General features: G+C 42.9%; 1 protein-coding gene across 1 annotated transcript in view; it reads left to right on the top strand.

The window, feature by feature from the left end:
* The window catches only part of MTPN (myotrophin), a 58,144-nt gene extending 46,484 nt beyond the window's left edge, over positions 1-11,660 (top strand). The window contains exon 4 of the mRNA XM_080818610.1: positions 8,445-11,660. Coding sequence (XP_080674736.1) covers positions 8,445-8,531 — 87 coding nt within the window. The 3' untranslated portion in view covers positions 8,532-11,660. The remainder of the gene's footprint in view (positions 1-8,444) is intronic.
* Positions 11,661-27,911: the final 16,251 nt, after the last annotated feature.

Genomic DNA, 27,911 nt, shown 5'->3' with positions numbered 1-27,911 from the left:
AATAGGGAGGCTGGAGGAGAGGGAGTCAGGCAGGGGAAGTGCCAGTCAGTGGAATAGTCAGAGCGCACACGCCGGGTATCGATTAAGTTCGTCATCTTATATGGGCACAATTCATGGTGCCCCAGAACAGTTACAGTGGGAACATCAAAGATCACAGATCACTCACAGATCACACACAGATCACCAAAATAGAAAATGAAAAAAGTTTGAAATATCGCAAGAATTACCAAAATGTCACACAGAGATGTGAAATGAACTAATGCTCTTGGAAAAATGGCACTGATAGACTTGTTTGATCCAGGGTTCCGACAAACCTCCCATTTGTTTAAAAAAAAAAAAAAAAAGGATCTGAAGTGCAATAAAGCAAAGCCCATTGAAATGAGGTATGCCTGTCTTTGCCGCAGAGTAATGTTTTGCATACGTGAGCCTTCCTTTATCCTCTCCAGGTTGTGAAAATATGCAGAGAACTGGCTTCTTGTTCTCTTTAATGCCCCAGAATAGGAGTTGACAACCATTTTCTGTAAAAGACCAAATAATAAATATCTTGGGCTTTGCAGGGCACATGGTCTCTGTTACAGCTGCTCAGCTCTGCTGTTGTAGCACAAAAGTAGCCATAAGCAGTGTGTAGGGGGGAAAAAATGAGATGTCTGTGCTCTGGTAAAATGTTACCAAAACTATGTCTAGCAACGAATAGAAAACTTCATAAATATATGTTGAATAGTCGTAGGAATTGGTTCTCTATAACAATGTTTTTAGCTTGAAAGTGTTCAACAGTTGACATACTGTATACATAATCTTATAAGGTTCTTCATTTTCCTGTAGGAGGCACAAAAATAAAGTTAATAAATTCTTGAATCTGGGTCTCACTCACCCTGATGTTTTTAGGAGAAAAGCCATAGGTCATTTTTAACTAAAGATAGCATGGAACACAAAATGTATAGTCAGAAAGCTCTAGTTTCTTTAACTTGCTAACTGACTTTGGGCAAGTTTCTTAACCTCTCTGAGCTTAGAGTTAAATCTCTTGTTAAAAAGAGAGAATGGGGCGCCGGTGTGACTCAGTTGGTTCCGTGTCTGCCTTTGGCTTAGGTCATGATCCAGGGTCCTGGGATCCAGTCCTGCATTAGGCTTCCTGCTTGGTAGGGAGTGTGCTTCTCCCTCTGCCCCTCTCCCCCACTCCTGCTTGCTCGCTCGCTCTCTCTTTCTCTCAAAAATAAGTAAATAAAATCTTCAAAATAAAAAGAAAACAGTACGTGCTTTACAGGGCTGCTGTGAAGAAAAAATGAGATGATGTATCTGTAGTATTAGATAAAAACTCAAAACTGCTACAAAGAAACCTAACATTCTATTGCATTAGATTCTTTGGGGTACCTGGAAATATTCTTCACTCTATCTCCTGTATCATTATGTAAATTAAATGTGCTATTAAATCCTATACCAGTAAATAACATTATGCAACATGTGTAAATGTAGATATTTGAATAATTTTTTTAATGTTACTGTTTTTAGTAGATTTTAAAATTGAATTGTGTAAGTTCTATGGTAATGGTAATATTTAAGCATATACTCAAACAATTGAAAGTTCCCAGATTGGGAGCACTTTATCATACTACTATGGAACTATAAAGAAATGCTCCAAATCATGAGATAAGGGAGTTCTTAATGAGCAGTTTCTCAAGACTGTTCTAAAATGCATATGAATTAATTCAAAATAAATATTTTGCAGTTAACAGAGTGATTTGGTATGTATATACATAAGATGGTAGAAAAGGTCTTTTTCTTTTTAATATGATGGATATATATGATCACTAAGGGTACGATTGATGTTACTAATATTCCCTTGCACTGTGACCCACGTATGCATTTTTGTTGAGCAACTGTTACACACCAAGCATTATCCTAGGTGTTAAAAGTACAGAGGTGAATATAACAAGACCCCTGCCCTCCTGGAGCCCAGCTTAATTTGGGGGAGACAGGTCTTTTAATATAATTAAAGACTGATAAATGCCTAAAGAGAAGTAGAGTTCATCTATAACAAAAACTCCTCCTACAGTGACTCAACCAAGAAAGTAACTCATAACAAGATGTCTGAGGTGTGTAGTCCAAGGCTGGATGTGCTGCGTCATCAACATCCCACACTCCCTTCTCCATCTTCCCCAGACCTTACGGTCACCAGAGGACTGCTGAACCTCCAGGCATCGTGTCTGTGTTTTGGGTAGGAGCAAGAGGAAAGAGCTAAGGACTCTGTCCTCCTGGGGCTTTATTGAAGAAGGAAAGGCCTCCATGGGAGAGGCCAAATTTGTGTCAGATGGCCATCTGTGGCTCTATAGGCATCTGGGGTTTCAGTTTCTTTTCAACCTCTGAAGCAGGGGAGAGCAAAGTCTAGTCTAATAGAGGGAGACAAATACAGAAAACCAGTGCATTAAAGTGTTGTGATTGCTGTGGCAGTAGTTTATATGTGACATAATAGGGATTTGAAGGAAAAAGAGGTCAAGTGTGGTCCTAGAGGTCAAGGGCATGATGTTATAAATAAGGATGCCATTACAACTTCGGGCACCACAATTCATAAAGCAGTTGTAATGTAATTCATAAAGCAATTGATACCTGGGCTGAATCTTAGAAACTTGTGTCTAGGAATCTAACAGAATTGTGAGACCATTCTAAACAGAAGCAACAATGTTAGAAAAGTCACAGGGACAAAGAGAGGCCTTGATGCATTAGGGTAAGATAAAAAATTATTCATTGCTACAACATACACTAGAAAGGATTTAGCAAGAGATATGACTGGACAGGTAAATAGCAAATTATGCCTCATTTGTCATATTATTTATCTCTATTCTCTTCTGTTAGGATACCATTAAGGCTTTTTGGTAGGTGGGTAGTATGATCAGCCTTGGATTTTAACAGACATCACCCAAATAAGAGTACGGAATCTGAATTGAAATGGTGTAAGAAGTGAAAAAAGAGGGGTGCCTGGGTGGCTCAGTCAAATGTCTGCCTTTGGCTGAGGTCATGATCCCAGAATCCTGGGATCAGGCCTGGTTTCCGGCTCCCCTCTTAGCAGGGAGTCTGCTTCCCCCTCTGCCCCTCCCCCCACTTTGTGCTCTCTCTTTGCCTAATAAATATTTTTAAAAAGTGAGAAATGATAGGAAATTATTGAATTAGGATTTCTGTATAAAACTAACTAAGAGGCGCGCCTGGGTGGCTCAGTGGTTTAAGCCTCTACCTTCAGCTCAGGTCATGGTCTCAGAGTCCTGGGATCAAGCCCCATGTCTGGCTCTCTGCTCAGCGGGGAGCCTGCTTCCCCCTCTTTCTGCCTGCCTCTCTGCCTACTTGTGATCTCTCTCTCTGTGAAATAAATAAATAAAATCTTTAAAAAAAAAAAAAAAAATCCTGAACTAAGAAAGTAATGGTAGCAAGGACAGCTGAGAAATGTTAAGAATAGTCTGTTCTAAAGACTTGGTGACTGATTATGTGGGAAGTAAACAAAAAGTATATGATGTCTGCACATTTCCTGGGAGATGGTGGTATTCTTTACCATGATAGAAAACTGAAAAATGAACACATCTGTAGGAAAAGATTATGGTGGAAGCACATGTAGAGGTGAGCCAGCTTGAGCCAGACGATGAGAACAATAACATAGGAAAAGGGACCTATATCCCTAAATGGCCTTATAGGATGGAACCACCCTACCAATCTTAATACTCTTAGCACTAGACTGTTTGAGAGAATAATTTATATTGTTAGAATGCACATAATTACCCCAAATAATCGACTGTCGGTGCAGTCCCTATCAAAATTCCAGTGGCATTTTCACGGATACAGAAGAAAAAATTCCTAACTTCATATGTGGAACCACAGAAGATTCCAAATAGCCAAAGCAGTCTTGAGAAGGAAAAACAAATTTGGAGGCATCACACTTCATAATTTCAAAACCTATTACAAAGCTTATTATAGTAATCAAAACAATGATGTGTTAGCATAAAAACAGACACACACAGAAAATAAATGGGATAGCACAGAGCACCCAGAACTAAACCCACATGTATATGGTCAACTAGTTTACTATACAGGAACCAAGAACATACAGTCAGAAAATGGCAGTCTCTTCAATAAATGGTTTTGGGAAAGCTGGACAGCTGTCTTACACTTTACATAAAAATCAACTAAAAATGGATTAAAGACTTGAACATAAAACTTGAAAACTGTAATATTCCTAGAAGAAAACATAGGGGTTAAACTGCTTAATATCTGTGTTGGCTCTGTTTTTTTTTTTTAATTTGACACCAAAAGCAAAGGCAAAAAAGCAAAAATAAGTAGGTGGGACTACCTCAAACAAAAAGCCTTTTGTACAGCAAAGGAAATAACAAAATAAAAAGACAACCAATGGAATGAGAGAAAAGATTTGCAAATCTAGTATATAAGGGGTTAATATCCAAAAATATATAAAGAATTACAACTCAATTGAAGATGAAACACAATCTGATTAAAATATGGGTAGAGGACTTGAACATTTTTCCAAAGACGACATACAGATGGCCAGCAGGTACGGGTTAAGGTGCTTCCCCAGTCATCAGGGAAATGCAAATCAGAACCACAATGAAATCTCACTTCTCAGCTGTTAGAATGGCTATCATCAAAAAGACAAGATACAACAAACGTTGGCAAGGATAGGAAGAAAAGGGAACCCTGTTGGTGAGAATTTAAATTGGTGTAACCACCATGGAAAACAGTATGGGGTTTCCTCAAAAAAATTAAAGTAACTTCCGTATGACCCAGCAATTCCACTTCTGGGTACTTATCTGAAGAAAATGAGATCACCATGTTGAGAAGATACCTGCAGCCCCCATGATCACTGCTGCATTTATTGACAGTAGCCAAGACATCCAAACAACCGAAGTGTCCATCAACAAATGGATAAGGAAAATGTGGTGTATAATACACAATCACGTGTGCACACACGCACAGGAATATTATTCAGCCATTAAGGAAATTCTGCCATTTGCAGCAACATAGATGGATCTTCAGGGCATAGTATAATAGTGAAATAAGTCAGAGACCAGTACTATATAATCACTTACATGCGGAGTCTTTAAACACACACACACACACACACACACCCAAACTCATAGAGTGAGCTGATTGATGGTTGTCAGAAGTGGGGTGTTGGGGAATGGACAAAATGAATGAAGGTGGTCAAAAGATACACACTGGGGGCGCCTGGGTGGCTCAGTGGGTTAAAGCCTCTGCCTTCAGCTCAGGTCATGATCCCAGCGTCCTGGGATCGAGTCCCACATCGGGCTCTCTGCTCAGTGGGGAGCCTGTTTCCTCCTCTCTCTGCCTGCCTCTCTGCCTACTTGTGATCTCTGTCAAATAAATAAATAAAATCTTTAAAAAAAAAAAAAAAGAAGATACACACTTTACAGTTGAAAGAGGGAGTCCTGGGGATGTAATACACACCATGGTGACTATAAGAGGTAAAAAAGAATCAAAAGTGTTCTTACAGAACAGAATATAAAAGTTGATCTTGACAAAATAGAAAAGCGTAATTGAAGAAGTACAGGGAATGATGGGAAAGTAGAGAAAATATCTTATAAAGCAGAGGGATGAGATACTGTCAGAACTGATGGAACAAGAAATATAAATTTAAATGCTAGTTATTTAAACCTCTAAAGAAACAAACTGTATTTTAAATATAAGAAATAGGACAGTCTGGGGAAGAAGGTGGTGGTGAGCTAAAGCCTCATCCATGTGGCAGGAAGTAAGAAGGTAATATTCAAAGTTAATAATGCAAATAAATATGAGTATTATTTAGAGCTATGGAAATAATCACTAGAATTAAAAACAAATGATTAAAAATGCTTTCCTCAAGGAAGGGGTGAAGTCAAATATACTAACTTACATAAGTTTGCTAGTAACTCATTAAGCACTAAAAATCATTTAATATTCTTATCCACATTAATAAAATTGGTTCATCATTTTCAGAATTGGTTTGACTTTGTTAGATTTATTTCTACGTACTTTATTGTTTTTAATGCTATTATAAATGGAACTGTTTTCTCAGTTTCATTTTTGAAATTTGAATATCGAACCTTTTATCTTATCAAATGCCCCTCTTGGTAGTAATACTGGTTTATCTTTTCTGATGTCTGAGATAAAGTCATTCTAGTTCTAGGGTTACTCATTTATTTTTAAAAGAAATACCTATATATGCATATTTAGAACAAAAGAGTAGACAAACACTAAAATGTTAACAAAAGTATGTGACCTATAGAATTAAGAGTTCTGTGGAGTTCTTTTGTATTTTGAGTTCTGTGGTGTGTCTATTAGGGAGAAAAAGTGACTTATGTAAATGAGCTAGATTTTTGTTATTGTTGCTACAGAAGGCAGCAATTGACTCTACCAGATAGAAAAAGCAATTTTTGAAGATACTGGACTAGTTGTAGAGCCAACAGGATAGCTGGAGGACTAGGCTCAGAAGAGGGAGGAGCTCCGGCAGCTCCAGGTCTGTAGGTAGCAGAAACTCCTCGGCTATCTCCTCTGGGTCATGCCACAGGAATAAATGATTTTTTTTCTTATTAAGATTCAAAATCCAGAAGTGAGAGTCCTGACTAGGTCAAATAAATCTTTGACACGTAGTGAGGAAAATGCATGGCCCTTTCAGTTACATAGTCCTAGGACTCCACACAGTAGGGTCCAAAGAGCCCTCAAAATGAAATTAGGATGCTGTTATCAAAAGAAGGGAAATGAATTCTGGCAGCTAAAAAGCAAGTGATCTTCATTGAAATATCTAACTTTTTTGTTAGTGCAGAATTACAGTTTATAATGTAATTATACATTGAATGAATTATACATAGAATACAGTGATCCCAGTTACTGTCCCATAGCCCACTGAAGTTCTCTCAGATTTCCACTTCACTAGGATTTCCATGTGTTCCATGAAGCAGTTAAATTCAATTAGAAAATGAGGAAATAAAGGTTTTTATAATCATATTGAAGAGGACTTTGTAACAATGGAACACTTCCTAAGGTGTCCTCTTCTTGGTTTACCTGATCAGCTTGGTCTTATTCATCAAGACCCAGCTCAAGCACTGCCTCATTAGAAGCCTTTCTCCCTTATACCCTCCTGTTACGCCCTGGTTTGGCTAACAGAGCTCTCATCCATGTGCATAACACTAGGATTCTCATCCACCTCTATCGTATTGGTTCCTTTGTCTGTCTCCCACACTAGCCAGACTGGCAGACTGTCTTGTTTTTCTTGGATTCTCCAGCACCTTACAGTGTCTACATATTCACTAAATTCTTGTTGAATGAATGAATCTCCCGGAGCACAGGGGTAAGGCATTCTCTGTCTAGAACCCGGCGTGTATAGCGACATGGCATGTGAGCATGATGAGAAGTTCCATAGGATTAGAGCACAGAGAGGTTAATGGGAGAGGAGACCGGTGAGTTTGACTAGAGTTGGTCTTTAAAGGGCTGTTTATGTTAAGTTTAGAGAATTCTCTAGCCCTTAGAACAGAACAGTGGAGATGTGGCCAGGGGAGGAGGGCGGGACACTAGCGGCTGTTGGATGGCTAAACCCTGGTTGGGGCTGGAACTAGCAAGGAGCACCTTCAGCTGGTGCGATGCTGGGGTCTCTGGGAGTTAAAAAGGTTCAGACGTGGTTTGGGAACAAATTCATCTCCCGGATACTAAGCACTTTTCTAGGTACTGGGAACTCGGTAGTCAGTAGCACAGAGGAGATGCTCTCCTGGAGCTTCGTTCTAGTAAAGACAGCTAAAAACAACAGGTAGACACAAAGCTGTATGTACACGTTCTCAGAATTGAAACGCCAAGATGCAAGGAAGATATTCTAGAATCACTGTCCAGGTAAAGCTTTGGAGTAGGCCAGAGAGGATTTCCCTAGCATACAGAAGGGATTTATAGCCCACATGGCAAGCATTAACTGCTCAGTTTTTGTACATAGAATGTTAGGTGTTACACAGCGTTCTTTAGGAACATGTCTCAAGTAAATGGTTTGTAAGCTCTAAATTGTAGAAATAGACGTGTAATATTTATGCACTGTCCACAAGGTGTTACAAAGAAGTAATTTTGTCACAGTAATACTTTCCTTAGCAAAAGTGATTTTCTCCATTTTATATTACACCTAGGGAAACTTTTCTAAAGCTTAGTGAATGCATGATAGTGTAAATGAAAGGCAGTCATTGCCTGTATTATTGGCAAGTTATGTTTGTCGCTTACAGTTTCTGGTGCCTGAAAAATAATCTGGTATTTTCACCACTTAGTCTATAAACTTGCCAGATGTTTGGGATTTCTTTTCAGTAGAAGGGACCCCATTAGTACAGAGATTCTTGATTCTTGATCTACACATTAGCCTATGCAGGGGATGGAGTCTCTGCGTTACGGAGGACTCGTTCAGTATTAATGGCCATTTCCTCTCTTTTCAGGGTGCTGATAAGACCGTGAAAGGTCCAGATGGACTAACTGCCTTTGAAGCCACTGACAACCAGGCAATCAAAGCTCTTCTTCAGTGATGGACGGATGGGCTGACAGCTCTGGAAGAAGGGCTCTCCTGTGGCCTCACACTGCTGCCTGTCTGTCTGTCACTCTCTATCTGCCAGCTTCTTCAGCTAAATACTTTAAGAGGGGTGAGGGGAGAGAGAAATTCATAACAAATCAGACTACCAGAAAAAAACAATGTTTGGGAAGAGAGGAAAAAAACCGTGATCAGGCTTTTACTCGGATTCCTGATCAAGTCCGCCTCTTTTCCATTTCCAACAAAACATACAGCTTATGCCCAAGGGAGAGCAAAGACAAAACCTACCAGTACCATTTGACCCTTTCAGCTCCCTAGCTAGTTTATTCATGAGATGGTGTCGAGGGTCTGATCCTACCAAGGCCAGCTCTCCGTGCGGGGTAGCCGTAACTGCGCGAGCAGCGGTGGCTGCTGGGACCTAACTCCGGGTGCTGAGATAAGCAATCAGCTCTAGCCTTCTGCCTTAAGACGCACTCTACTAGGGGCCTCCTGGCGTAGTTAAGAGCGCTGCCCGTGGTCGGCAACCAAATCTTCCCTCAGCGACTTTCAGCTTTACGTGGGAGCTCAGTTAAGGTGAGGGGGCACACTCCTAAATTGCCGGATGACTCAACTTTGGATTTCCTCTCCCCTTTCACATGGATTTCATGTATCTTTAGATAAAACTGACTAGTTTTATTTATAAAATCTTAAATTTTGGAAGCCTAAAGGAGAAATCATTCCAGTGTGCATATTTTTTTCTCCTCTAGATTCAGACGTTTATATAACATTGAAACACTTTCAACCTCCTGCTGGTAGTAAAAGGGGATTTAAACTTAGAATCATAGCCATAGCCTGTTAGTATCCTATAGAGAACAGTTGTCTTAGTACCTCTGGATTTTCTTTCTTGGCTCTTTGAATGGATTGGCCTCGGTTATGTTTGGAGAATCAAGGAACATTCTTTGGAAATCCTCTCTCAGACCCACCTGGATGCTGATTACTGCACCAAAGCTGTCACTGGGGTGAGATTTACGATCTGGACAAATTGAGCCCTGTCCCTTCAAAAGTATGCTCATTATCAGGTTTCCCCAACTTGTCAGTAGGCTTCTGCTGAACATATTCCAGCCCACCTGCATAACAGATCTTTTGTTTTTCTTTACTAAACCATGCATCGCATTTAATGTGACCCCTTCAAAATGTATTCTGTGTTCTTAAAAATACAGGGCCCTACAATGGGTGTTCTGACCTGCAGGAAATATTCAGACACATGTTCAGATGTTCATTTCGTGAGCAGTACAACGAATTAAAACATATACCCTTAAATTTGCTATCTTGCATTTAAAATATTGACTCCTTTGACTTGCCATCCATAAAAGCTTGCTAAAAATGTTGGGGTTTTTCCTTAGCCAAATCATGCAATAATTGAATGTACCTCAAATTTTTAAAGGGGGGGTTGGGTTAGGGGCTTGTATTCAGATTATGGATAACAAAGAATTATGATTTTGTAAGGCAATGTAGCATTCTAAAGCAGGGTTAAACTAGTATCAAGAGTAGCCAGCTAATAACACATTTTAGTGATTGGTTGCTGATTGGTTGTTAGGGTGGGTGTGTGCGTGTGTGTGCGCGTGTGTGCATGTGTATTTTTCCCCATGAAACTTTTTTTTTTAATCTTGTGGCTTTTTGCTTACAGCTAGCCTAACCCTGTAATTTTCCTGCATCCAAGAAAACAATCATAAAATAGCGGTTTAAATACTTCGATATATTTGGCTAATTCTGCTGTCTTAATACAGCTTATTAGAGTTGGATTAGGAGTCTGCAAACAGACTTCATTACATGACTGAACGGAAGCAGAGCTATCCTCGCGAAGATGGAGGGCATTTTATCAGTCTGTACTTTGGGAGCAACAAGGTGTTTCAGTACCTTCGTTTTCACCTCTTGGCATAATGCTGTTGACAAGGCTTGGGTTTTACCCGCCCTGGTTGTTACCTTTCCTTTCTAACTGGTGTGTTGCAGTTGGCTGTTGCAGAGAGTGCACTGTGTCCCGTCATTCCTAAACCTGGTCTGCTTTCCTCAGTCACCTGGCGTAGAAAGCACATGGTTCCTTGTACAGTTCATCCTGCCGTTCGTGTCGCAGTAGAGGCTCCTTCGCCTTCCCTCTTCTTTCTCAGCCATTTTGTAAGCCCCGTAACCCCGGGGCAACTGCTTGAGAAAATAACGTAAACATAGAATAGACTGGCCGACGTGGTTTACACTTTTTTTTTTTTTTTTTTTTTAAACTAGGTTATTTATAATGTATTTCTGAACCACTTGGCAGAGAAATTCACAACACTTAATGTTCATTTTTTGAGTAAAGGAAGCTAAAAACAGGTCTGCTTTTTGGTACTACATGCATTAATGAAAGGTTAAGTAAGTTTTGTTCTCCGCTGAATATTTAACATCTCAGAAGAAATCTTGCATGTTCTGTAGTTTTTGTATTAAGTCAGTCATTTTGTATGCACTATATCAAGTAAAAACAGGTGGTTTACCTGTTTACATTAGTATCCTAACAGACTTCCCCCCCCACCCTTGCAGCTTCAGACTGATATCTGAGTAGACTTAGAGTTCAAACACAGCACCCGACAATACCCATAGCTCACCTTCTACACCCAGCGGGGCACAAAGGAGAGGTAGGCGGGTACAGTGTGTGCAAGCTGCAAGTAAGGCCCTTTACTCATTGATTTCTTTCCCCCCAAATAATGGATCTTAAATCTAGATGTACCGACTTTTTTTTTTTTTTTCCTAAAACTTCAACTGAGCTGCTCTTTACTTCCTTGCAATATTGTGTACTCGGTTGTGTATAGAAGAAGCTGGTGAGAGTGCCCTCCTACCTAAGCAATTGCAGTGTTTTGCATGCAAAATTTTAAGAATTTAAATCGTCCTGATTCTATTTCGTAAATGGAGAAACAATCATATCTTTCTAAGCTGTACTGAAGGAAGACTAGTGCTTTGTGCATTTTGATATATTTGAGTTCATTTTTCCCATCATGTAATACTTTTGACACAGTTGGGTTTCTCATATGATCCTAGTTCATGTACATCCGAATGCTAAATAATACCGTGTTTCAGTTTTGTGTTGCAAGAACAAATGGAATAAACTTGAATTGTGCTACAAGGAACGAGTCGGCAGCTTTTCCTCCTTGAGCTCCTGCAGCCTTCCTTTCCAAGCCCTCCTCTCACCCTCAGCCCAGCCTGTGATTGACTCCAATTTTGGTATCATCCATATTCCCCCTCGTAACCCCCCAATGCTAGAAAAAAGTGGAAAGAAGTAAGACAGGAAAGATTTAATTGAAATAGACTGTGCTCCTCCGCATCTGGAAGCTTTGGTCTTGTATCAGTCTCCTGATGCAGACTGGCTCACTTACAAAATGTTCGGGAATCCTGACTTTCTAAAAGCAAGGGCTAGCCAGCGTGTCCTCGAGCATCCGGGCCAGAGTCATGGGCAGCCGCTCAGATCTTTCCTGTGCTCACTGAGGTTGCCACACATCCCAGGGTTCACGTTTGCCAGACCTACTTGACCATGAGCTCTCTCTTAGCGTGTACTCCTCAGAACAAATGTTCTGATTTAATATTAAATCAATTTGAACCTCAAAACCTGAACAAGATTATATTCAGCTTGATTCTGTTGGAATCTTGTCAACAACCTAAGACGACCGTGTATTTTTCTTTTGAAATGGCCAATGAATAACAACAATATGTGCAGGTGCTCAAAGGCAGCAAAAGCCATCTTCCAGAACCTTCCTGTTACCAGCCAAGGTGTAAGCACTGGGCACCATGTAGGGGTGGATATGAGCGTTCACGAGATTTTTTGATCAATGAAACCTTAAGAATCAGGGTTTCCTGGATGGCTCACTTGGGTAAGTGTCTGACTCTTGGTTTCAGCTCAGGTCATGATCTCAGGGGTCTGGGATCCAGCCCACATCCAGCTCCACACTCACTGGGGAGTCAGCTTGAGATTCTCGCCCGCTCCCTCTGCCCCTTGCCCCTGCTTGCACCCACTCTAAAATAAATGCTAAAAAAAGAAGTGGGGTCCATCTAAGTGTTTAAATCTAGTTAAATATGTGTAAAAGGGAACAGAGCATCTTCTGTAAACATTGAAGAACAGACCAGCATTAGTCACGGAAGGCATACATCTAGGCAAAAAGCAGAGTTACTGTGAAAACCTTTTGCAGTTAGACACCAGCAACCGCAGGACCGCGATGCAACACAGTAGATAAGATTGCTACAGGATTTTTTTTTCCCTTCTATGAAACCAGGGGTTCCTAAAATGTCCCTGGCCTAGCCACATCACTGCCACCTGAGGACTTGATTGAGGTGCCCAGTCCAGGCCAACTGAATCGCAACGTGGGCTGAGCCCATCAGTCCACGGGTGTAATTAACCCTCTGGGACATTCTGACGCACACTCGAGTTTGAGGACCACTGTGAGAGACCACTAGAGTCTAAACACCTGCAAATGGGACGTCATCGAGGTTGGCTTCCTAGAGATGAAGTAAAGGGAAGCCTTTAACACGGGAGACACAGCAAAACTGAACACCCAAGCAAATCTTAAGGTGAGCCTCAAAGTTAGGCGCTGGGCAAAAGAAGCAAAGGGAAGATGTAACTACGGCTCCAAAGAGACAATGCTTGTGAGAATGACCCTTTGTTATTCGGGGGTTTTCCCTGCAGGATGTCCTGTCAAATGCTGTGGGTGGTATTTCCACAGGAGCCCAGGGTTAGGGTCCCCACAGCTGAGTTGCTTGAGCCCTTCCCAAGTCCATTCCTTGAATCCCACAGAGGGGCGAGGAGGCATGCGAGGAATTCGGGAAGAAAGGACATGAGTCTCCTTACCTTGTGCCTGGTTCGTTGCAGATCACTGGGATTGCTCCAGTCAGTTACCCGGGTCCCTGCTGGTTTCTGCCTGTCCATCCTACATCAAGAGATAGCCACACTGGGAGGCCAGTTCCTGCTGTCTCCATTGCACTCCCCCACACCCCCATGCTACTGTTAGTGCTGTGAATGTGGATCCTTCTCTGCGGTGGGACCGCCATGGTGGTCATGGCTCAGAAACCGCCACCTGCCTGTCACCTCACCGTGCTCTGTTTAGGATCAAATATTCTGCCCAGATACTAGCCCGATCATCACACATCAGCCATAGGATACTTCCCTCCAAGGCTCTTATTTCATTGAAATAATAACTAACTGCTTGAGAATAAAATACATCAGCAGCTTTTATAGTACCTGCCCCTTGGTGGACATTCACCATATTTGTTCCGAACTACTCATGTCAAATCACTGCACAGTCAAATAGGACAGAAGCTTGGTTTTCAGTAAATCAGGACTAAAGGATCACTGTTAACGACCATGGGACTACACCTAACTGTCACTGTACCCAAATGGCCCCGTAGCATTGTAAGTACTACTGGGACCACAAACCCCAATCAATGAAGTAAAGACAAATATCGCAGTCACAATGTCGCATGGAGGAGTGCTGACCATCGGGTCAAATGCAGGCCACCGAGCCATTGTGGCACATGCCAAACACAGCTCTCAGTAGAGCAGCAAAACAAAGCACATTCTGGCCACCCTAGCAACTTCTGAGGCTTCAGCAGCTGCCGCAGCAGGGATGGCCTTATTTACACAGTTGGGATAGAACGACGGGTCACACGTCTAGCGACATCCGCAGTCACACCTCTTAGGACACAAAGGAAAATAACGCATCGACAATTCCTGATCACTGGCTGCTGGTTTTGAGGATACTACTAGATCACTAGAATCTTTTTTTTCAAGCTGCGATATTTTCCTAAGCTTTTAGTAACAAATCGGACCATGTATTACGTAGCTGTAGGTCCCTGGCTGACCTCTAATACTGTTTCATCTCCTGTGGCTGGCTACCAAGTCGCTCTGTATACTCAGAGCGAGGCTACCTTTACCACTGAGAGGAGGACTCGGTCCAGTCCAGGTCAGCTCTCAGCACTGACGGCTAATTCCGTCCAACAGTGGAGGACCTTTCTTTTTTTTTTTTTTTTTTTTAAAGATTTTATTTATTTATTTGACAGACAGAGACCACAAGTAGGCAGAGAGGCAGGCAGAGACAAAGGGGAAAGCGGGCTCCCTGCTGAGCAGAGAGCCCCACGTGGGGCTCGATCCCAGGACCCCGGGATCATGACCTGAGCCGAAGGCAGAGGCTCTGACCCACTGAGCCACTCAGGTGCCCCTGGAGGACCTTTCTTTATCATGGTCAAGACCTACTGGGCAGAGCCCTAAGTAGCAGCTGCCTCTTCAGTGCGGTCAGATGTGGGAGAGTCCGAGTCGAGAGTCTGACAGTCTGGCAATATGTTACTTTGGCTGCAAACGTCATCCCTTTTTAAAGGAGTTTAGTCAGTCTTGGGCCTTCGCAGGCCTCTTCTGGTTCTCTCGATTACCAGCTCCCAGTTCTTCTAAGCTGTCTTGGCTTGGATGCCTCTACCAGCTCGGGCAGCCATCAGCCTATGCAGGTTTCGGTGATAACTGGTCTTAGCTGCTCTGCCCCTGGCTGCTTCCATCACTGCTTGACAAGAATCACTGCCTGACATGAGTGACTCCATCTCGCCCTCTCCGGCTGGATTAAACATTAACTCTAGTTTTGGGGTTTTGAGAAACCTCCCCATTGTTTTCCATAGTGGCCACACTAATTTACATTCCCACCAACAACTTGGACGACACAAGCTCCCTTTTCTCCACTTGCTTGCCAACACTTCTCCATTCTTGTTGGTTTGTTTTTTGTTTGTTTGTTTGAAATAAGAACCAACCTAACATATAGGAGGCAATAATTCATTGTGGTTCAGATTTGCATTTCCCTGAGGATTAGTGATATCGAACACATTTCCATATCCCCGATGGCCATTTGTAGGTCTTCTTGGAAAGGAAGGTCTTTTGGAAAGAAAAGGTCTCATTTTTTAAATTAAGTTACTTGGCTTGATTGCTGTTGAGTTATAGGAGTTCATTATATGTTTTGGTATTAACTCCTTATCAGATAAATGGTCTGCAAATATTTTCTCCCATTCTATAGGTTGCCTTTTCATTTTGTTGACAACTACCTTTGCTGTGCAGAAACTTTTTAGTTTGATGTGATCCCACTTTATTTCTGCTTATGTCTGCACTTTTGGTGTCCAATCCAATATCAGCAGCTTTTCCCTGTTTTTGTCTATGAGTTTTATTGTTTCAGGGTTTATATTTAAGTCTTTAATCCATTTTGAATCAATTTTTCAATAACGGTCTAATTTCATTATTTTTCATGTGGATATCCAATTTTCCCAATACCTTTTAACAAAGAGACGTTTTTCCCCATTGAGTATTCTTGGCCCCTTTGTCAATATTAATTGACTGTATATGTGAGGGTTATTTCTGGCTCTCTATTCTGTTCCACCAGTCTATATGTTATTATACCAATACCATATTGCTGATTGCTATAGCTTTGCAATATCTCTTAAAATCAGGGAGTATGATACCTCCAGCTTTGTTTTTCTTACTCAAAACTGTTTTGGTTGTACAGGGTCTTTGGTGGCTCCCAGTCAATTTTAGGAGTGTTTTCCTATTTCTACAAAAAGATCATTGGGATTTTGTTAAGCATTGCATTGAGTCTATGTACCGCTTTGAGAAACATGGTCCCCATTTTAACAATATTAATTCTTCTAATCCATAAACATGAGATTTTTGTTATTCCATTTGTGTTATTTTTTCTGTCAGTTTCTTATATTTTTTAGTAGACAACTCTGTCACCTCCTTGGTTAAGTATCATCTTCCTTTGATACTATTGTAAATGGATTTGTTTTCAATTTTCTCTTTGCAGAGTTGTTAGAAATGCAACTGATTTTTGTATCCAGGGACTTACTGAGTTCTTATAACTAACTAACAAGTTCTTATAACTATACCGCAACACTCTGAACCTGGAAACTGTCCTATACCTATGCTTATCAAAAAATTACCATTTAAGGGAGTTAGGGTTTCAGGATATTTTGATGTTCCAGCATTTTAACTGAGCACTTACTATGATCTGGGCACCATTCTAAGTATTTTCGTGGACCACAATGTTTAATCTTCCTAAAAACCCTATGAAGTAGGACTACCATCATCCCTATTGTCAGATGAGAAAACTAAAGCTCAGAGAAGTTAAGTAACTTGACTATGGTCCCACAGCCAGTGAGTGTTAGAGCAGGGGCTTCAACTCAGGCAGTCTGACTGAAGTCTGTACACGATACCTTAATATGTTGCCTCTCCAACTTTCACTGAACTATATCATGACATTTTAGTCAATTAACACAGTTCTTAAAAAGATACATAGAAAACAGTTTACAGATTTAGGATTTTAAACAATAAGGTAGAAAATATTATGGAACATGCACTCGTCAATGACTTTTCATGATGAAATCAAATTCTACAAAGATGACATTTAATTTTCAAGTTTGAGAAGCAGCGATATTTGAGTATAACATACACACAAATACATATTGAGTGTAACATACATTTTTTTGGAGGGAGCAGTCTAAGAGATTAGGATACAGAACAAGAGTCAGCAACCTACAGTCATAGGCAAACCTGGCCCACCACCTGTTTTTGCAAATAAAGTTTTCTTGGAATGCAGCCATTCCTATTCATTTGCTTATCACATATGGCTGCCTCCACACTTCAAGGGCGGAGCAAGCAGTTGCAGAGCCTATATAGCCGACAAAGCCTAAAATATTTACTATATGGTCCTTCACGGAAAATATTTGCCAACGCCGGTCATAGAGGTTTAGGTGATCTAGATTGAGAAACACCCTCGGTGAAAACACCTTTAGGATCTAGTTCTAGAGTGATTAGCAGAGTCAGGAGAGAATGTAACGTGTTTGTTGAAGCAAATGAAAAGCCGAGCCCGTCAGTAAGGCACCTCTTTACAGCTGTGGGGAGACGGTTACGGGAACCACGCCCAGTGACTCATGCCTCCCGGTACGGGTGCTCTGGGGTCACCCCTCTCTGCGCGGGGTCTTGACCTTGGCCCTATGACTTGCTGGGGCCAAATGGGCCAAGTGTGAAACCAACAGAAGTTAAACATGTACTTCCTCATCGGGGTTTGGATCTCAGCAGGAGAAAGATGAACTCTTCAGGAGAGGCCACGTGGAAAACAGACGCATCCCAGCCCGCAGGCCCAGCTAACCACCACCCATGACTGAGGCCATCTGGCCCGCCACCTCCAGGCCTAGGAGTGGCACCAGGTGAGACCAGCAAAACCCCACTCGCTAAACCCAGCCCAAGCTGCAGAACTGTGAACAAACAGTGGTGGTTTTAACCCATTCGGTTCTGGGTGTTGTTGAGTTTTTTGGTTTGTTTGGTTTTTGGTTTTTGGTTTTTTTTTAAGGCAGAGTACACGCTGGCAACAACACCCTAGCCGAAGGGCATCAGGAACCAGTGGCGTCACCTAGGGATGAGAAATTACGTCTGAAAATCAAAGGGAAAGTGATCATACACACACACACACACACACACACACACACACGTGTGCACACGCGCACACAGGGAATACCAAATGCCATTAAGGACCCAGGATTGCCTTTTCTTTCAAACTCCTGAAAGGAAAGAGAAGATTAAAAGACAAAAATCTTTGCCTTTTTAGGGAAGGTTAGATGCTGTAAATAATAAACTCTCCTCTTTCTAGAGAATCTTTAGTCCCTTCTGTCTTCCGAGACAGAAAAGGAATCGCTCCCATCCCTGCAGGGGTTTCTTTTTGCCTCTCAGAGGAGTCAAAGGCTAGCAGGGATTTACAGGTATGAGCCAGATACCCGCGCCAAAGCAAGCCATGGTTTAAGTAGTGTGTCGGGGACGGGACGCCAGGCGGGCAGGGGGAGGCTGGAAAGACAGGGCAGCGCAGAACAAAGGGGAGCCACAAAGGCGAAGACCCTCACCAGGGATTCCCAGGCAAACTGCAGGGTGAGCCAGCCCTGGCGTCCTGCCCCAGATGAAGACCAGGAGGGCCCTCAGTGCTGGCCAGCAGGGGTGGAGGTGGCGGGGGGGGGGGGGGGGAGGCTGACGCCTGCACCCGGGGCAGGAGCCTCTCACACTTCAGACTTCCACTTCATGCAAGCACGCGCTCTCAACCAAGACCTGGGAAATCCTGCGAAAGCAGCCCCCCTGAGATCCATGCCAGCCTCAAGCCCAAACACTGCCTCGGAGAACTCTAGAAGCTGAAGAGTGCCTCTGATGAGACAAGAAGGGAGGGGAAGGTTGCAGGTCTGAAGGAGGAGGGACAAGGTCACATGGGATGGAACTAACAAAGGAGACAAAACATCCACTACAAAAGCAACTGGGGCCATTTCAGCTCAGAATGAAATTCATGAAGGGAGGTAGTGAGGCTCATTCTCCAAACTGTGAGCTCATTCATTCTGTCAGCACATATTTATAGCCTCAAGGTGCCCGGAACGGTTGTGGGCCCTGCAGACGGGACAGGACTCCTGCCCAGCTAGGGCTTACAGCCCGTGAGGGGAGAAAAACCAAACAGTAACAAGAACGCGAAGTCTACTCCACACAAGATCATGACATGTCCTGATGGGTGCCGGAAGGAAAGAAGCAAGCTGGCTGAGAGCACATATGGGGGGTGGGGGAAGATCGGGAGGGGGCCTCCTTGCTCCAGGGGGGCAAGCACCTGTGTCATGCTCAGGTCTGTGCCCCTCCCAGTGTTTGTGCGTTTGAATGATGTGTTTTGGCTTCGGGTCGGCAAAGCTCCACGCGGTTAGGCTTTTCCCACTTTTCACTCTATGGTCTTGTGTGACGCTGATGCAGGCTAAGACATGGTGGCGGAGGGGGACCAGCAGCATGGAGACCAGAGTAGATGCTGAGCAGGCCCTCCAGGGCACTCACGGGGTTCCCTGCTAAGGACCCTGCAGGTAGGGACAGGGAGCAATGCTCCAATGCCATCTCTGCATAGGAACATTCCCTAACCTAGAGCCAGCAGCACTGCCCCCCACACACTGAAGCGTTCTGCTCCAGAGTGCCCTAGATCATCCTAATGGGACCACTCAGGAGTCAGGAGCCCAGCTTTCTCTGTAGGGAGCTAATAACGCTGCCCATTTCTGGGGGATGACCAGGCTTTGCTCACTTTACAAAGCAGGAACGTGGTCCCGAGGTTTTATCAACCCAAGGAGGATGGGTTTCTAACATCTGCTCCTCACACGAAGCAGAGAAGCCCTGGAGATCTGCTTTCCGTCTTTTTCCTACTCTCCCTTTTTTCCTGATGTACCATTACATAACGCCACTATAGATCATCTCTGTTCAGTAGCTAGGAGTTTAAATCTTGTTTCATGTCATTACTAGCAATTCTTTTCATAATGATAGCAATGCATAAAAACCCCAGTTGAAACCTGGACATCAGACACCCAGTTGCCACAAATAAATGAACTGTTCACTCCAAACGTGTCACCGTGGGTTGGTGGCACGGCGGGGGGGTGGGGAATCCCTCTCTGAGGATAACCAGACCCAACACAAATGTTTTGGTTGTGTGACCCGGTGGATTATCTTTTAAAAGTTTAAACTCCCTCATTTCAGAATATGCAAAGGGTAGGACTTTAAAGGGCATCTTCCTGATCAAATCTAATACCTCTGGCCCAGAACTTTCATTTGATTAAATTTCACTTCTTGAGATACTGACTCCTGAGTGTCAAATACATGATTTAATATGCTTGCTACATTATGGAGTGTTGAACAAAGGGAAAGGATCTGTTTGTTTGTTTTTTTTTCTCTTGCCACCGTTATTTATTTGGATTAAAGATTGCCTTCTGCTTCCTGGCGTATGTTAAGAAGTAATTATGTGAGAGTTGTGTCACATCATGAATCAACTTGACCGTCTTTTCTGCCAAAACTTGCACCTCTACCTTTGGTGTCCCTCTCTTTGAAGTTGTCCTCTCTTTGCTAAGAAGAAATAGATGCTTTCATAAGCCTGTGGGCTAATTATGTCAAGGGGAAGGTGGGGAAGCAGGTTCCTAATATAGGTTCAGGGGCTGCACAAGGTTGAACTTAAGCTGACCACGGGAGAGTAGCACTTCCTTTTTTCTCATTGTGTTCTGTTCTGCCTGCACTGAGAGACAGCAGTTCTGAGCCTTCAGATAAACTTGTCCTCAAGATGAACTTGTCCAAGTTTCTTGTGCCCACATTTGCCTGAGCTGAAGGTGTTTCCCAGGATCCAGAAACACTTCTGACATTAACCACCAATCTCGTGTATCCATAAGTCAGTCCATCCAATGAAAATTTAATTAAAGGGTCCTCGTTGCTCCCTCTGCTTCCTCCCCCAATGCTTAACTGTCTAATAAGATTCAATTAAGACCACCCCGGCCTCCCCCAACCAACGCAGCAGCACAGGAGAGCCAGATTTAAACCAGGTTGACTAATGGAGTCAAAAACACCGATGGGTAATCAGGCCAGAAGAAAAGCATGGAGAACACAGATAAAGCACCAATATTGCAACACAAAGTGGTTATGAAATGATTCAAGATATTTAAAGACAGACATTGTTCTGAGAAAGCAGTAGTTCTGGGTATTAGATCAGAAAACATCCTGCTTCCAATCCCAACTGGGAGGTTTCCAGAAGTATGGTGGCAGGAACAAGATACTGTGGAAATAAGAGTTTTAGCCCAGCTTGGTGGAGTCCTTCTGCATCCTGACTCCTTAAGCAGATTTATCTTCTACTTGAGAATTATCCCAAAAAGCCCAGCGCGCCATCAACACAAGGGGCCTCTGATTCCTCTATTACCACGGGGCTCTCGATGGTATTGGAGACAGGAGTTGCACAGAACCAGAATTCCCAACACAGATGCTCAACATCAGAACAAGAACAAAAGCGGGACAGGGGTACAGGGAGTAAAGTCAAGGGCACCAGGAGCGCCCCTCCCCCGCCCATCCCCCGCCCCCGTGGGGAAAGGACTCCCAGAGCCACACCTTTCCTGAAACCTCATTCAAACCCTGAGTCCTTCTCTCCAACTACCTTCTGCACCCAAAACTAAACCCACCATCTGCACTGCCCGCCCACCTCCACAAAGAAAACATTTCTTTCCTTCCAAATATAAAGTGCATTACAATCGATTAATTGAACATATGCCACAACACCATTCTTTCAATCACGGAGATTTGGAACCCAGTCAGACTTGCTGGGTTACACACTGTTTCATCCTCTCCTGCTGTCATTTCTTCTATTAAAAGCCTCCTTGGCCAAGCTGGGCCCTCCATTCACACTACTGCCCCCTGTTACGGATTGAATCATGTCCCCCAAAGAGGTATCTCAAAGTGCTAACCCCCCGTACCTCAGAATGGGACTTTCTTTGGAAATAGGATTGCAGATGCCATTAGTTCAGAGGAGGTCATACCGGAGTAAAAACGGGCCCTTGATGTCGCATAGCCGGTGTCCTTAGAATGTGAGGACAGAGGCAGAGAGATCAGAGTGACACAACACCAAGCCACAAAGCGCCAAGGACAGATGGCCATCACCTGAAGCTTAGAAGAGGCAAGGAGGGTTCCACCCAGAGTCTCAGAGAGCACGTGGCCCCACAGACACCTCGATGGCTGACCTCCATCTCCAGAGCCCTGAGACGCTGAATGTCCATTAAGGGATCCAGTGTGTGGTACTTTGTTAGCCCTTGGAAACAAACACAACCTCCTTCCCTTCTAGAAACCTCCCATGGATTCCTGTTCCCTCATCATCTCAAGTTCTACTCTTTGGCCAGCTCCTGAGGCTGTACCCGCCCAGCCCATCCTCCTTTTACAAACGTACCTCCCACCGTTTCTTCATGACTTCTCTGAATTACAACCTACATCGACCTCTCCCATCTTCAAAGTCTTGCTACTCTGGTTTCCACTAAAATATTCTTTCCCTCCACCAACCGTCGTGATTTCTGCCTTCCCTATCAGTCCACAGCCCCTTGAGAAATGGGCTAGGACTTATTTTCTTTTGCATCTCCCCTGAGCACCCAAATACGCCAGAACTCGTGGCAGATGAACAGATCTAGTCACCTTGACACAGGCTTTATCCTTGACCTGAAACATCGGGCAGCCCGTAGGCTACAGGCCAGGGACCGCAGTTTTACTTTTTGTGTCCCCAGTGCCTAGCCCAGTGTCTGACATTTCGTAGACTTCCAATAATTGTTTATTCCGTGTCCATCCCAGGTAGACCAGCATCCCCCTTCTTTTAAAGGACTCACTAATTAAACACCTTGAAGTTCTTCAGACAAAAGTGGCTGGACAGGGAGGAAATGCCATTCTCTTTCTCTGGTAACCCCACTAATAGGTCATTAAAAGGGCCCCAGCCTAGAGCCCCAGGAAGCCTCATTAGTCCCCACAACCCATCAGGGAAGGCAGCCTTCCTCCCAATTACCAGGCTTCCTGTTTATTAATACATGACAAGCCTTGTCCTCCCAGCCCATTGTTACCTGTGTTTCCAGAGCCCTTTGAAAGCATAAATAAATGATAGCTGGTGGGTCTCCTTTCCCCAGGATGTTGTCAGTGTTGAGAATCCTGACAGTTTTCCAAGACATGATTTGCCACTACAAATGCCAAGTGTTCCTGTCCTCTCCTATTTATAGAGATGCTTGATAATCCAAGGTGCCAACTCCTTCCAACAGAGACAGACCAATGCTGTCATAAGTCTGCAGGTCACAGAGCCGTGCACCTGGCTTTTCAGAGAGCCCAAGGCCTGGCAGTGGAGAACCCGTCTGCTCAGCAGGTCAGCCATTCAGATCCCCAAGATGCCAGACCCAGAGAGCCTGCAGGGGTCACAGGGTGACTCTGGGAAGGGCAGAGCTCCGAGGAAGGTTATTGTTGTTCCAACTCTGTCTGTCATTGCCCCTTTCCAGCCCCCATCTCATCTCTTTGATCCACAGTTCCCAAAACATTTGAATTAACCTCTCGTATACTTTTTCCCATGGCCTGGACGTTGTCCCTCAAAATACAAATCCCCTGGCCATCCACTGGATGTTTCAAGGGTCAGGATGGGGAGGAGAGTTGCAGTGGGGGGGGCGGGGGAGGGGTGGGTGTTGGAGAGTGGGAAGGAGGGGGTCCAAACTCGGAAGGTAGTTAGAAGGCAAAGAAAGAAGGGGACATTCAGTTTCAAGTTCCATGTGGAAGGAGCTCAGGACTCCCCACTCGGTCTAGACAACAAGTAAAAAGCTGAACACACTGAACAACCAAAAATTCTGGTTGGGTTGGAGACATGAGGACACGGAGCAAACCACTGCTCCTGAGCCTGGAGAGAAAAGCGAGCGGACACAGCGAGTCGTGACTTACCAGACAAAGCAGGCACCTCCGAGGGAACCCGTGCCGGGCGGGAAATCCTCAGCTGTGATGAACAAACTGGTAGGGGCTCGGTGTGGACAAATCTGAGAGTTGAAAACTCTGGGGGGGTGGTATCCTTCCAGTCATGGGAAACCCCCCAAATACTGTGAGATTTACCTCCAGGATCTCCAGCAGATTCCCACAGTAAGTATCTGAGGACAAACTCCCTCAAGCTTCCAGCAGGGGTTGGGGGAAAGAACCATTTTAAACACACCAGAGCATGTGGTTCTCAATTAGGGCTGCCCTCAGGTGAACGGGAGGCTAGTCTGTGGGGTATTTCAGGGCCTAATTGACCGGGGGGTTGGGAAATACCCAACTCCAGCTGGCTCTCGCCATCTCGTCCCACCTAAGGGAAGAGAAAGAGCTAAGAAGCACCTGTGAAGCTCACAGCACCGAGGCACAGCCTCACGGAAAGGCTGAGACTGTGGCACACTCCCCCTTTCCCACACCTCACCAACGCATGACTAGAGACCTACGTACGACAGTCCCGCTTACCTGATACGTTATGCCCAGCTAGCCAGAGAAAATTACAAGACCACACCAAAAGGCGAAAAGACACAATTTAAAAAGAGCCAACATCAGAACCAGACAAAGAAGGATGTTAGAATTATCAGACTAAGAACTTTACACAACTATGACAATATGCTAAGGGCTCTAGGGGCACCTGGGTGACTCAATCAGTTTAGCACCCAATTCTTGATTTCAGCTCAAGTCATGACCTCAGAGTTGTAGGATCGAGCCCCAAGTCAGGCTTCATGTTCAGTGAGGAATCTGCTTCTCTCTCTCTCCCTCTGTCCCCTACCCACTGGAGTACACACATGCACATACTCTAATAAATAAATTAATCTTTTTAAAAAATATATGCTAAGGGCTCGAATGGAGAAAGTAGACAGCGCATAGGAATCAATGGTCAATATAAACAGAAGACTATCCTAAGAAAGAAAAAAAAATGCTAGATTAAAAAAACACTATGACAGAAATGAAGAATGTCTTTGATGAGTTCATTAGCCAATTGGATGTGGCTGAGGAAAGATTCCCTGATCTAGAGGATATAGCTGTATTATCCTCAAAACCATAAAAAAGAAAATAAAGACTGGGGGGAAAAAGGAGAGTATCCAAGTTCCATGGGACATCTGCAAAAGGTATAATATATGCATAATATGGATATCAGAAGAAGAAAAGAGAAAAGAAGAAACACTTGAAACAACAATGACTATTTTCCCAAATTAATATTAGATATTAAACAGTGGATCCAGGAAGCCCAGCGATCATGTGGGATAAAGGCCCCCAGAAAAGTACAGCTGGGCGTATCATTTTTAATTACAGTAAATCAAACACAAAGAAAAATTTTGGAAAAAAAAGCCAGAGGAAAAGAAACACGTTACCTACAGAGGGACAAAGATAAGAATTACATCTGAGTTCTTCTTAGAAACTATGCATGCAAGAAGAGAGTTAAGTAGGATATTTTAAATGTTGAGAGAAAAAACCCCACCAAACTGGAATTTTGAACTTATTGAAAAATTGAACTTATTGAACTTATTGAAGAAATTATCCTTCAAAACTGACAGAGAAATAAAGACTCTCTCAAACAAAAGAAAATTGAGGGAATTTGTTGGCGTGACTGAGTAGCTCTGTTGGTTAAGTGACTGCCTTCAGCTCAGGTCATGATCTCTAGGTTCTGGGATCAAACCCCACATTGGGGCCCCTGATTAGCAGGGAGTCTACATTTCTCTAGCTGTCCCTCTGCCCCTCCCCACTGCTCATCCTCTCTCTCTGTCTCAAATAAATAAAATCTTAAAAAAAAAAAAATTGAGAGAATTTGTTGCCAGTAGATCTGTCTTACAAGAAATATTGAAATAAATTCTTTAGGAAGAATGAAAATAATATAGGTCAAATCTTGGATCCGCATAAAGAAAAGAAGAGCATTAAAGAAGGAATAAGTGAAGGCAAAATAATAACTTTCATTTTTTTATTCTTAATTGATCTGACAGAAAACTGTTCATAATAATAGCAACAATATATTCAATTGGGTATTCTTATGTATATAACTTATATCTTATATGCTTATGTCTTTATATACTTATGTATATATCTTGTATATATTTATGTATGCTTATGTATAAGTGAAATGAATGGCAGCAATGATAGGAGGAAGCAATTAGGGTTATTTTGTTATTATACGATGCTCACACTACCCATGAATTGGCATAGTGTTATTTGAAAGTGGACTTGGATTAGTTGTAAATGTATATTATAAACTCTAGGGCAACTACTAAAAAGGTAAAAAAAAAAAAAAGAGTTTAAGTGATATGCTAAGAAAGGAGAGAAAGTGGGATCATATAAAATGCTCATTTAAAACTACATAAAGCAGAAAAGAGTTGAAGACAAAAATAGTAACAAAGAACAAGGGCAACAAACAGAAAACAGTAATGAATATGTTAGATATTAATCCAGGTATGTCAGTAATCCCTTTGAATGTCTAGAGCCCAAATGCATTGATTAAAGGGCAGAGATTGTCAGAGTAGATCAAAAAACAAGATCCAACTATATGTTGTCTTCATGAAATCCACTTTAACTATAACGACACAAATAGATTAAAAGTAGATGGATGGAGAAAACTGCACCATGCTAACACTAAGAAGAAAGGAAGTGTAGATTACCAGAAGAGTTTATAGTTGATCAAATGCACTTTCAAAAGAAGAAAGGAGCCACGATCAATTAAAGAATCAGAATTATATGAGGAGGGCAATTAAGGAACAAAATTTTTCAAGGGAACACATTTAGAAAGTGGATATCTAGGCTTATGGTGTCTTGAAATAAGTTACTGAGGTTATTCCCTAAGTATTTTTGCCAGTTCTCAGTAACTTTCTGACCCCCAATACTCAAAATACTGTGTACATTCCCAAAATAGAGTGCAGGAGTGCCACTCTCTGATTAAGAAATGTAAAAAATGTGAAATGCAGCATAGGTCTGACCTTAGGGATGTGTATGAGTGAGCTGTAACAGCAGGAGGTAAACACCCACCTTCTCTTCAGTGTCCCTCCCTGTCAGTGGTGTCATGGCTGTCCTCAGCTATGGGCTATTCCTGGGCCTCCTTCACAAGGAGCCCCCTTTTATCTCATGTTACATCATCACATTATCTTACAATCCAGAAATGTTTGCAACTTAACTGCACACTGAACAACCTTCCAGACCCGCTGTCTCTGAGGTAGCTGAAGTGTAGCAGGATGACTTATTTTCAATCACGCAGTTTTCTAGAAGTCTCAGAACTCCAGCTGCTATGGCAAATGGGAGCAAAGAAAATTATGTTTGGGAGGAAAAACATCCCTTTATTATTGGCAACCCAGTAGCAACAAGCACACCAATGACCCAGATCATGGTTTCTAAATACCATCTTCCAGCAAAAGGAACCAGGGCTCCTTGAAGAAGCAGTTGATTCTACATCTGGGCAAGAAAAATACTAGATGACCCTGGGGCATTCTATGATGCCAGAAAGTAGGCAAGGACTCAAAAAGGACGAGGGCTTCCTGAAATAGCATAGAAACCAACCAGAGTTCCCAGAGACCAAAGCTAGAACAAATTGAGCAATAAACAAAATAATATTTAATTGCAATCCATAGAAGAAAGTAAACATGCACGAGTCTATCCTGACATTTAAAAATAGTTGAACAGGGGCGCCTGTGTGGCTCAGTGGGTTGAGCCTCTGCCTTCAACTCAGGTCATAGTCTCGGCGTCCTGGGATCAAGTCCTGCATCAGGCTCTCTGCTCGGCAGGGAGCCTGCTTCCCCCCACCCCCAACTCTGCCTGCCTTTCTGTGATCTGCCTACTTGTGATCTCTCTGTGTCAAGTAAATAAATAAAATTTTAAAAAATAAAAATAAAAATAGTTGAACAAATAAGGACACTGGCAATAAGGCATAGCTCATCCTTACAAAGAACTTAAATTAATAAGTGTGGAAGGAAAGAAAGAGATATCAAATCACCATTAGAACTCCACGGTAACAATTCCTGTGGGAAAAATAATCCACCCATGGTTGCTAAAACTAGTGGTTGAGAGTTTGAG

Source organism: Martes martes, assembly GCF_963455335.1.
Source record: "Martes martes genome assembly, chromosome: 11".
NCBI lineage: Eukaryota > Metazoa > Chordata > Mammalia > Carnivora > Mustelidae > Martes > Martes martes.
The sequence above is the reverse complement of the archived record's forward strand: the minus strand, read 5'-3'. Positions and strand labels throughout refer to the sequence as shown.